Source organism: Oryx dammah, unplaced genomic scaffold (genome assembly GCF_014754425.2).
Source record: "Oryx dammah isolate SB20612 unplaced genomic scaffold, SCBI_Odam_1.1 HiC_scaffold_21, whole genome shotgun sequence".
Lineage (NCBI taxonomy): Eukaryota > Metazoa > Chordata > Mammalia > Artiodactyla > Bovidae > Oryx > Oryx dammah.
Genome location: NW_024070205.1, coordinates 4,975,242 through 4,987,896, shown reverse-complemented (window position 1 = coordinate 4,987,896; position 12,655 = coordinate 4,975,242). Strand labels below are relative to the sequence as shown.

Below are 12,655 nucleotides of genomic sequence, written 5' to 3'. Positions count from 1 at the left end.
TAACTATAGTTGAATTTAGAGATAATGGGGTAAAATGTGGTGTTTAACTCCTTTTTGTGTACACACATTCTTGAATTTTTCTGTCTTTAATGTATATCACCTTTGAAACATAGAATATGTTATTTTAACATAAAGACATATACAAAGTAAGGGTATATATTCCTTGGTGGCTCAGTGGTTAAGAATCTACCTGCAATGCAGAGACGCAGGAGATAAGGGTTCAGTCTCTGGATCAGGAAGATGCCCTGGAGTAGGAAATGACAACCCGCTCCGGATGGATGTGCTTTCCCTGCACAATGCATCAGCCAAAACAACCCTCTGTGGAGGGTGGTGGTCTACAGAGCAATGCTTCCGATCAAGGAACTCATGTCACAGCAAAAGAAATGCAGCAGTAGCCTAGTGAATTTTGGGATTCACTATGGCACCCACTCCAGCACTCTTGCCTGGAGGATCCCATGGACGGAGGAGCCTGGGGGGCTGCAGTCCATGGGGTCACTGGGAGTCAGACACGACTGAGCGACTTCACTTTCACTTTTCACTTTCATGCATTGGAGAAGGAAATGGCAACCCACTCCAGTGTTCTTGCCTGGAGAATCCCAGGGATGGCGGAGCCTGGGGGGCTGCCATTTACGGGGTTGCACAGAGTCAGACACGACTGAAGCAACTTAGCAGCAGTGAATATATAGGCTCCAGCAACCTGAAGCAGTTCGATTGATAGAACAGTGGTAGAGCAGTTGGAAAACTCAGTTTCAGTGAATTTCCAAGGTGTCAATCCTTTGCCAGGTTGTGGCCATTTTCCCTCTGCTCTAAGTCAGCATCTGATATATGGTGTTGTGTCTCCTTGGATAAGATTAACAGTACCAGGAATCCAGTGGAAATGGGAGTGACACACTCTTGTGCTGTGCTGTGCTTAGTCGCTCAGTCATGTCTGACTCTTTGTGACCCCATGGACTGTAGCCTGCCAGACACCACTGTCCATGGGGATTCTCCAGGTAAGAATACTGGAGTGGGTTGCCATGCCCCCTCCAGGGTATCTTTCTGTGCATCTGAATATATTTTTAAATTAAAAGGTGCCTCAAAGCACATTAAAGAATATTTAATGTCAATAATATGCTGAAACTCTTGTACTCACTACTGTTATCTCAAGTGAATTGTTTTTTGTGTTTTTTTTTTTTCAAATTGGTGCTTCCCTAAGCACCAGCTTCCCTGGTGGCTCAGATGCTAAAGAATCTGCCTGCAATGTGAAAGACCCGAGTTTGATTCCTGGGTCAGGAAGATCTCCTTCAGAAGGAAATGGCAATCCACTCCAGCATTCTTAATCTGGAGAATCCCATAGACAGAGGCTGGTGGGCTATGGTCTATTGGGTCTCAAAGAGTCAGACATGACTGAGGGACTTTCACTTTCTAAGCACAGGAAAGTATACATGGTGGAGTAAGGTCCAAAGACACGTTGGTTTTCATAGACCCCCAAGCAAAGCTGGGTGAAAGGACATGAGAAAGTGATAGTGACATGGAATCAGTTATTCATATACACTTCACCTGGCTGAGAGAGAACTTCAACGATTTTTGAGAAGTGTTTAATTTAAAAATTAGATTTTTATATCACTTTTGGAGCCAGTCTGTTACTGTCTTAAAAAAAAAAAAGATTTGTAAAAGCACATATCAGGGAATGAATTCAAGAAACTGTTGTGAAACCACTACTAGGAAATCAGGGATTTTTAAAGCTCTTTGAACTTTGATATTTACTAAGTAACCTCACTTAACTAGCATCATATTGATAGAAATCCCCTTAAATTCAGTCATACTTGATGAGCCGCTAATCAACCAAACAACACAACTGGAATATTTATATGAACATGCCCTTGGGAATATCTAATATACTGTTACTACTCAATGTCGTCCTCCTGTGCTCATGGAAAAAGTTGAAACAGATCTGAACATTCAGTTCCCCTCTTAAGTGTAACTTCATGTTTATCTACTTTCATGTGCCTCTGTAGAAATCGTCTATATTGTGTCATCATGATGGAGAGTAAACATACAGGAAAATTACCACATACTTTCCTAAGGAAAAAGAAAATTAATTAATTATTAATTTTTCTGTTTTTTGAGTTGCACATCAAAAGGACTCTCAATACTAATTATGCAAACAGAAAAAGACAAATTCCACATGATATCACTTATATGTGGAGTCTAAAATTTGACACAAAGGAACCCATTTATGAAACAGAAATGACTCACAGACGTGGAGAGCAGACCTGTGGCTGCCAATGGTGTGGGGGAGGGAAGAGTAGGGAGAGTGGGGTTAGCAGACACGAGCTAACATTACACATATGAAAGATAAACAACAAAACTACTGTATGGCGCAGGGAACTGTATTCAGTATTGTGAGATAAACCACAGTGGAAATGAATGTGAAAAAAGAATATATGCATAACTGAACTATTCTGCTCTACAAGAGAAATAAACACAACACCGTAAATCAACTCTACTTCAATAAAAATATATTTTTTAAAAGGGTCTATTTTGTTTACCAACCAAAAGGCAACTGTCACCTCACTCTTTCTGGGGAAAACTTCTCTTCCCTGCTGAATTACATTGGTGCACACAACGTAATCTCTGGGTGGGTATATATTTCTGAACTCTCTTCTTTCTACTGATCAATTTGACTATCATTAGCCAACTACCACACAGTGATAAACACAATATCTTAATTATAAATCTAGATATCTGGTATTATGAATCTTCTTTTACTTTCAAGATTGATCTGGCCATTGGCACATGCATTTTTAAATCATACTATTAACTTTTGGAGGACAAATTAAAGAATCATCATCTACTTCTTCCTTGATTTGCATTTTAACATTTTTCTCAGTTTTGTTTTACAATTTGCAGTGTAGCACTCTTCAAACATTTTCTCAAATTCATTTAAGAAAGTTTTTAAAGTATAAAAGTCATTGTGGCTTTTAATATTTTTTCAATTTTTGTTTTTATATGAAGTTTTTAATATAATAGGTCTAATAGCCTTTTTTTGGTGGAATCCTTAATTTGTAAACATTACATGCTATAATTATGTTTTACTCTGCTCTTACCACTTACCATTGTAATGGTTTTTTTCCTTTTGCCTTGGTGAATTCAACATCATCTGGACTATTTATTATTATAAAACACTCTTCATTATTATATGGTAATTCTCTTTTTAATTTTATCTGATTTTGGAGTTTCACCCCATAAATACTCATGTGGATTTTGTAGATAACTTAAGGAGAAATATGAAGATTTGGGGGAATTTCCCCCCAAATGGGTAAATATAGGTCCCAGTTTGGTTCCATTTTTTCAAGGGTTGGACACTTAACCATTTTCTGCTTTCTTTCAGTATGTCAAGTACTCATTGCTGTAGTTTATAATATTTCTTTATAGAAAGGTTAGTTGCTATAAGCTATTTTTCTATTTTTCTATTCTGGAAGCTTACATTAATAAATAATTTAGTATTTTGAAACTATTATAGTTATATTATGTAAGTAAACAATAAATAATTTCAGTGCATTAACTCTTTCACATTGGTGACTGATCTATTTTCTTCTCCTTTCTAGTAGTATTATATTTTCCATGTTAATTATCTGCTTGATAATTAGATAATAGAATTTCTTGATAATAGAAATTCTCTTCTATTAAAAGAATTACATTTTAAATGATGACAAACATAATTAGTTATATAAATACACATATAAACAAAATAAAGAATAAAAGCAATTAATAAGTCAGTGAAAGAACAGATAAAGATTCTTGAGTTATATTCCTATAAAAAGAGGATTATCATTATGTGCATCTGAATATGTTTTAAAATTAAAAGGTACCTCAAAGTACGTTATAGAAAAGGAAATGGCAACTCACTCCAGTATCTTTGCCTGGGAAATCCCATGGACAGAGGAGCCTAGCAGCTAGAGTTTGTGGGGTCACAAAGAGTCGGACTCAAGGGAGCACACACACAAAGCCCATTCAATACTTCATGCCGAGAATACACTGAAACTCCTGTATTTATTAGCATGATCCCAAGTGAGTTTCAAAAACACTGGTGCTTTCCTAAGCACAAGAAAACATAGAGGGTGGAGTAAGGTCCAAGTACACATCAATTTTCGTAAATCCCTACCCCACACAAAGCTGGGAGAAGGTAAGTAAAGGCTGTGAGAAAGTGTTAGTGACATGGACTCGGTTACTCATCTGGCTGAGAAAGAAATGGTGTTTTTTTGAGAAGTGTTTAATTTAAAAATTAGTGTTTTATATCACTTTAGAGGCCAGTCTAGTACTCTCCCTAAAAAGAAACAAACAAACTCATACAGCTACATTTGTTGTCGTTTAGTCACTCAATCGTGTCCGACTCTTTGTGACCCCATGGACTGCAGCACACCAGACTTCCCTGTGCTTCACCATTTCCCAGAGCTTACTCAAACTCATATCCACTGAGTTGGTGATACCATTCAACCATCTCGTCCTCTGGGGTTCCCTTCTCTTCCTGCCTTCTTGATAATTAGCAGACACGAGCTATTACACATATGAAAGATAAACAACAAAACTACTGTATGGTGCAGGGAACTGTATTCAGTATTGTGAGACAAACCACAGTGGAAATGAATGTGAAAAAAGAATGTATGCATAACTGAACTATTCTACTGTACAAGAGAAATAAACACAACATTGTAAATCAACTCTACTTCAATAAAAATACATTTTTTAAAAGGGTTCTATTTTGTTTACCAACCAAAAGGCAACTGTCACCTCACTCTGGGGAAAACGTCTCTTCCCTGAGTTACATTGGTGCAAACAGACAAGTACATATCTGGGAATGAATTCAATAAATTGTTTTGAAACCACTACCAGGAATTCAGGGATGTGGCAAAGTTCTTTGAACTTTGATACTAAGTGACCTCACTTAACTAGCATCACGTTGATAGATATCCCCTTAAATTCAGAGTCACGCTTGAGGAGCTGCTAAACAGCCAAACAACGCAACTGAAATATTCGCATGAACATGCCTTTGAGAATGTCTAATGTGCTGTTACTCCTCAATGGCATCCTCACCCTGTGGGTTTGCTGTGCTCACGGGCAAGGTAAGTTGAAACAGATCTGAACACTCAGCTTCCCTCTTAAGCATAGCTTCATGTTTTACCTACTTTCATGAGTCTTTGTATTTTAATAGGCGACTTGTAGAAATTGTCTGTATTGTATCATCATGATGGAGAGTAAACTTATAGAGAAATTACCTCATACTCTAAGGAAAAAGAAAATACATTATGTTTTCTCTCTCTTCTTTTACCCTGTATATTGTCAATATTAGAAACACTTCCAAAGAACATGAACATCCTGTGTTTCTCCAGGACCTTTACACCCTATTAGTTATAGACTGTCCCAGACCTCTATCACTAGTACACGTGGGATAATTAAGCTAAGAAGAATAATAAATTCATCAATGGGATTATTAACATACAAAGAACTATTCATTAATGTAGGATAACTATTTTTTTTCCTTAAGGAAGAATGTGTGATTTTCCAGAAATAAAACATGGAAGCATATATAATGAAAATAGATATAAAAAAATCTTCCCAGCTGATGTAGGGAAATATTTCTACTACACCTGTGAACACAGCTTTGTGACTCCTTCACAATCACTCTGGACTCGAATAAATTGTACAGAGGAAGGATGGTCCCCAACACCAAAGTGCCTCAGTGAGTAAGCACCCTCCTCATCACCGGGATGAACTATCAGTGTGTCCAGTGGGTGGAGAGGCCATGCCTGAAGGAATTGCAGGGTCTGGACAGTCGCAGCAGTGGAGACCAGAGGAGCCAGCAAAGACAGGTCGACCTAAGACAGTCACTGTGAGAAGATGTCTGTGGAAAGTGACTTTACAAGTGAAAAATGTTTTCATTATACAAGTTGGAATTAATGACATGGTGTATTAATTTTTTACATGCATGGCCAAATTTTTAAGAAGCAAAATTTTTGTACTTGATTTCTCTTTGGAACTTCGCAAAATGTCATACTCTTTCAATGCAAAATGAGTACCAGTCATTTTTTGCCTTTTAGGACAGTGCTTTTTCCCTTGGGTGGAAAATGGTCAATCTACATCTTCAGGACAAACACACCGGGAAGGTGACATCGTTCACATTGTGTGTGATGCTGGCTACAGCCTCCCAAACGGTCAGAGGAGCATTACATGTGGAGAAAGTGGCTGGTCCTCCCCTCCTGAATGCCGTCGTGTCTGTGAGTAACACACTGTGCTCTCGGGTCCGGTATTCATTTATATTTTATAGAGAAATAACAATATTAAGTACAGGCGATATTGCTGTTGCTACTATCATCACCTTTTCAGTTCAAGGTTCCAACTCTGGCTAAGTAGAGCTGCAAATATCTGGGTCATCACTAGAAAATCATTTTGTCTACTTACATAAATTAAATGTAATAATAGCAAACACTAGCCAAGAACACGGTGAAAAACTGTAATTCTCACATTATATAGTTTCTTCAGTAAATGATTTTTATCAGAATCAACAAATCTTGGTAATGCATATTGCGCTGCTTTTGAATATACAGCATTTTAATGTAAATCTCAATAGCTTCACAAACTATAACAATGCATCAAAAGAAGCAAATCAAAATATGGTTCTCTCATGGAACTTTAAAAGGCAGCCAGTTGACTCTGACAAGGTCCTTCAGCAAGTAAGTAAATGATACATAGGGAGGAAACAAAGGGAAGGAAAACTAGCCTTTTTCAAGGTCAAAATCAAATTTGTCAAATTGAATATTTCAGTTACCACACGTGGCTTTTACTTCAACTTAGGACAAGCCTAGTTATAATTGTTGAAATAGGCCATTCCAGTTGTTTAATGATCTTTCCTATTACAATGATGCATGTTTTCCATGCTGCTGCTGCTGCTAAGTCTCTTCAGTTGCGTCTGACTGTGCAACCCCATAGACGGTAGCCCACCAGGCTCCCCCGTCCCTGGGATTCTCCAGGCAAGAACACTGGAGTGGGTTGCCATTTCCTTCTCCAATGCATGAAAGTGAAAAGTGAAAGTGACATCACTCAGTCGTGTCCGACTCTTAGCGACCCTAACATGAAGCAATTCCCTGAAACTGTCTAACTGGAAATACTGTCAGTTCCCACAGGCAGGTGCTCAGGCCCGCAAGACTTCTTCCTCCCACCGCCCACTTCACAAGTCAGTCACCAGTCTAGCTTGTCATCTATGCTTTTGTCTACGGGCTATGTGTTAGAGGGTCCCAGGACCTCTTCTTCAGGTTCAATTAATTTGCTAGAGTGGTTCACAGAACTGAAAGAAACATTTGATTTCCCAGATTCCTTTAAAGAATATAAAGAACATAACTGAGGAACACTCAGGTGGAAGAGAGGCACAGGGTGAGGTGTGAAGAAGGCGAGGAACTTTCAGGCCCCTCATAATAGCCACTCTTCCAGCACGTCCACTTGTTCACCACCCAGGAATCTCTCAGAATCCCATCCTTTTTTTCTTATGGAGGTTTTATAACAGGGGCAAATTGATTAATCCATGGGCCATCAGCAGTTGATGTGATCTGCAGCCACTCTTCCCTCCCTGGAGGCCAGGGTTGTGGGACTGAAACTTTTAATCTTCTCATCACAAAGTTGGCTTCCCTGGCAACCAACTCAGGTGTTTTCCATTGTATATATACAATGGAATACTACACAGCCACAAAAAAGAATGAAATAGTGCCATCTGTAACAACATGGATAGCCCCAGAGAATATAATCCTCGGTGAAATGCACTCAACTCAGAAAGTCAAATATTCTATGATATTATTTATATATGGAATCTAAAAAATAATATAACTGAATGTATATGCAAAACAGAAACAGACTCACAGATATAGAAAAAAATTCATAGTTACCAAAAGATGGAAGGAAGTAGGGAGGGGCAGGTTAGAGGTATGGGATTAAGGGGTACAAACTACCATGTATTATATAGAGCAGATATGCCACAAGGGTATATGGTATAGCAGAGGGAATTATAGTCTCTGTCTTAAACTACAAAGGAGTATAATCTATAAAAGTACTGTATCACCATGCTATACACCTGCAACTAACACAGTATTGGAAACCAGTTGTACCTCAGTTAAAAAAAACCAATCAACCTGTTTGTTAGTGAAGATTCAACTGGAACTCTCACACATTGCTGGTGGGAATGTAAGATGGTACAATCACTCTGAATATCAGTACGGCAGTTTCCTACAGATTTAATCATGCATGTATCAGATAGCCCAGCAATTTCACTTTTAAATATACAGCAGGAAATAGTAAATACATGTTTACTCGAAGACTTGAGTTCAGGTGTTCATAAATAGGTCAATTATAACTGCCACAAACTGGAAACACTTCAAAAGACAGTCAACAGAGGATAAAATGGATAAACATACTTACATTTATATAAAGCTACCCTGCTCCACAGTGAAAAGGAGTGAGCTAATGATGTAAGACACCACAGAGCAGACGGGGCCCGACATTTGATGACATAAAGCAGCCAGATGTAAGAGAAGGCATTTTGTATGAATCCATAAACAAAGTTGTAGGAAGGCAGTGTTGCTCCGTAGGGGCAGAAAACATGGGCTTCTAAGCAGAGGAGAGTTGTGGGGGAGGGGTGGAGTAGAAATGGAACAGCAGAATTGTAAAGGGAGAAGAAAACTGCCCCTAGTTGGTTGGGTTTGTAACAGCTACACATTGTCACATCATTGGCTGACGTGTGGATTTTATTGTATGTAATTCAAATCTGAATAGAGGTGATTTGAACAATTTTTTAAAATCACCTTTATTGGGTGATTATGGGAAATGAATCTAAAAAAGAGTTGATATATGTATAAGAGATTCACTTTGCTTTGCACCTGAAACTAACATAACATTGCAAATCAACTATACTGCAATAAAAAAAATTTCCAGGAAGAGATACATGTATATGCATAACTGAGTCACTTTACTGAACACCTGAAACTAGACAGCATTTTTACTCAGCTGTGCTCCGATATAGAATAATTTTTTTTTTAAATGAGCATTTGCAAATCAAACATATAGGTGTCTAAAAAACTGTAATGTGATTGAATTATTATTAATTGAAGAAAGGAAGCAGAAGCAATCTGCTAAACAGAGATTAATAAAATAGTGAGGGAATATACAAAATTATTAGAAATAAGAAATTCCAAACAGAAAGAAGAGAACAATTATGAAATACAGACAAAAATAGCACGGAGGTTAGAGTGATGTCAGCAAGATAAAGGATAAGATGCTCCTCCTGGTATCCCACCTTCAATAATAAAAATTTAGCATCTATCCACAAAAGTAACTTTATGGCAGATGCAAGATGCAGATTCCAGGAGACCATGAAACCCCCACGGTGCAGTCCAAACACAAGGACAGGCATCTTGTTCCCTTCCAGCATGGGTGAAAAGTCTAGACTCATCAAAGGCCCCTGTTGATCAAGGTGAAGAGAGGGTTAGTCTTAGGTTTCCTCTGTGATGTTTTTCTAGACTAAGTCCTGTACTATGAAAAAAAAATGTTTCTGCCTTGCTAGGTTGATTCTTTCCTGGGCCTGTGCCTAAAGAAAGCAGAACCTTCTTGTGACCTTTTTGTTTGTTAATTTTGCCTGAATGTGAGATCATTTCTGGGTTGCAATCTCAGTGCCCGGTCCTGATACATACAAAGCAAAGTGAAAGCTCCAACAACCAGTGCATTGTAACTCCTTGAATCCCAAGGTCTCAAAACAATCTACTTCTTTTCTACACTCTTCACAACCTCTTATGTTGGTTTTTATAATTCTGTTCAGGAGTTTTAGTTAACAGAGGGAATATGTAGCAGAAGAAATAAGCAGAAATGTTCCCTTCTCATTTTGTCCAGACAGAAAGCCTGAAATTCCCTTCACATTATACACATTTGTAATTCCTTGAATTTTATTTAAGAAGTTGATGTTTCTCTTGGAAAAAAAATGAAAATCAATTTTTAAAATTACTAAAGATCCAATAGCCATGGCAGTATGCTTAATACCTAAGACCAAGAAACTTCCTTTGTTTATGGTAGCAATCCATCTTTCTAGCAAACATTCATTAAGGAAAACATTTTTAAGTACCAGAATACCACAAAGCAGACATGTTTGCTAATGTCTAATGTATGCTTTCACATGGGGTGAAAGGAAGGCCTTAAAATTCGACTCTCAGTTTAAGTGATTAAAATTCCTTAAATGAATCATTTGTGTCATCAGAAATCATAAATCTTGATATTACATATTGTGGTATATTTTTGTTTGCTTTCTTTAACTTCTGTTTTTCTTTGGTCTCTCAATAAGTCAAATTATGTTTTTAGACCCTCAAGGAAGATGTGGGCCTCCTCCACCAATAGACAATGGAGACACTGTCTCATTCCCATTACCACAGTACCCTCCAGGATCAGCTGTTGAGTACAAGTGCCAGGCCTACTATGTACTTCAGGGAGACAGACACATAGTGTGTCGGAATGGAGAGTGGTCAGAACCACCAAAGTGCTTAGGTAATACTTCCATCTTCTCGTGGGTCCTGGGAAAATCCGTGTAACTGGTATAATATTTTGTTGTTTAGAATAGAAATTTTATGGATTAACAACAATTCTATTGAATGTGTGACTAACAGATAATAATATACGAGAAAATAAAGTTTGAAAAACTCTTGTTCAAGGAATCATAGCAATGAAAGATTATTTAATGTAAACTCAATGTGATATTGACTTCATGAATCCCTCATTGTAACACTTAATAAATTAAATGTAGTACCTCATTTTAATATCATTAATTGGAATCTACATAATGGATTTTCAGTGAGTTGGCTTGGAAAAGGTTTTGAGAATGAAATCTTGGACCAGTGTAGAAGATTTTACTTGGAAGTCTAAAATCCTGAGTGATAAGTTTGTAAACTACTTAATGTTCTATGTTTCTTTTTAACTTCAGATGCATGTGTAATTTCAGAAGAAATGATGAAACAACACAACATACAGTTAAAATGGAGACATGATAAAAAACTTTATACTAAAACAGATGACAACATTGAATTTATGTGTAAACATGGATATCGCCCAACGACACCAAATCGTACATTTCGAACAACCTGTCACGAAGGAAAAGTGGTGTATCCTCATTGTGAATGAAACATTGGTTAAAATGCAGTCATAAAACTGAACTTTTCATTATTAATCCAATTCTCATTTTATCAAGTAAATCAGAATTTGTGGTAAATATTATGTGGATGGTGCAATTATAATCCAGGTGACCAACTAATCACTTCTTAAAAGCACTTTAACACTTGTAAAGTCAAAATACTACATGTCCTATTTATAAAACATCTTTGGGAAGAAATTAGATGCAATCACTTCAATGCCTCCTTCTTTCCATCATTTTAACTTTCTAAAATATTCTCCATAACTTCTGAAGTTTCCTGAGACTTTATTTCATAAAAAATGCTTATCTCCATCCTCATAATATCATTTCACAAACACATAAAAACCTGTGTGTCATACCTACATTGGTCAGTAGATCCAGTTTATTAGATTAGTAATTAGATTTTGTTTCTTTTTATGACTGTGTAATATTCCACTGTGTTTTTGTAACACATCTTCTTTATCCATTTATCCGTTGATACCCATCTAGGTTGCTTCCATGTCTGGCCTATTGTAAATAGTGCTCCAATGAACACTGGAGTACATGTGTCATTTTAAGTTATAAAATTTTAAATCCCTGGTTTTCTCAGGGATATCCCAGCAGTGGAATTGCTGGGTCATATGGTAGTTCTATTTTTACCTTTTAAAGGACCCTCCATAGTGTTCTCCACAAAGATGTATCAATTTACATCCCTAACAGTAGAGCCAGAGGGTTCCCTTTTCTCCACACCCTCTCCAGCGTTTTTTGTCTGTAGATTTTTTGATGATGGCCACTCGGACTGGTGTGAGGTGATAACTCATGGCAATTTTGATTTGCATTTCTCTAATAATTAGTGATGTTTAGCATCTTTTCATGTGCCTCTTTCATATATGTCTTCTTTGAAGAAAGGTTTATTTAGGTCTTCTGCCCATTTTTTGATTGGGTTGTTTGTTGTTTTGATATTGAGTTGGATGAACTATTTGTATATTTTGGAGATGAATCCTTTGTCAGTTGCTTGAGTCTGTCATGCAGAGTGAAGTAAGTCAGAAAGAGAAAAAATATCATATACTAATGCATATAGGTGGAATCTAGGAAAAATGGTACAGATGAACCTCCTTGCAGGGCAGGAATAGAGACACAGTTATGAACAAACATGTGTACACAGTGGGGGAAGAGGAAGGTAGACTAAATCGGGAGATTAGGATTGACATATATACACTACCATGGGTACAACAGGTAGCTAGTGGGAACCTGCTGTATAGCACAGGAAGCTCCACCCGGTGCTCTGTGACAATTGAGATGGGTGGGATGAAGTGGGTTGGAGGGAGGGAGGGAATATGTGTAAACATATGGCGGTTTTACTTTGTTGTACAGCAGAAATCAACACAACACTGTAAAGCAATTGTATTCCAATGAAAAAATCAGTTGATCAGAAACATTTCAAATTTCTACAAAAATATGAACATTGAAAGATGAAAATAA

General features: G+C 37.3%; 1 protein-coding gene across 1 annotated transcript; it reads left to right on the top strand.

The window, feature by feature from the left end:
* The first annotated feature begins 4,980 nt into the window (after positions 1-4,980).
* On the top strand, positions 4,981-11,395 carry LOC120880391 (complement factor H-related protein 2-like). The gene is made up of 5 exons (XM_040263723.1): positions 4,981-5,105; positions 5,528-5,722; positions 6,081-6,257; positions 10,372-10,554; positions 10,988-11,395. The coding sequence occupies exons 1-5, from the start codon at positions 5,021-5,023 to the stop codon at positions 11,182-11,184; spliced, it is 837 nt and encodes a 278-aa protein (XP_040119657.1). The 5' UTR covers positions 4,981-5,020; the 3' UTR covers positions 11,185-11,395.
* The last annotated feature ends 1,260 nt before the right edge of the window (positions 11,396-12,655 follow it).

Bases quoted from the DNA above. Each gene is read 5' to 3' on its own strand.
- LOC120880391 (XM_040263723.1), top strand. From the start codon at position 5,021: ATGAACATGCCTTTGAGAATGTCTAATGTGCTGTTACTCCTCAATGGC. The intron at 6,258-10,371 runs GTGAGTAACACA...TTATGTTTTTAG, and splicing joins TCCTGAATGCCGTCGTGTCT to ACCCTCAAGGAAGATGTGGG. The intron at 10,555-10,987 runs GTAATACTTCCA...TTTTAACTTCAG, and splicing joins AGAACCACCAAAGTGCTTAG to ATGCATGTGTAATTTCAGAA.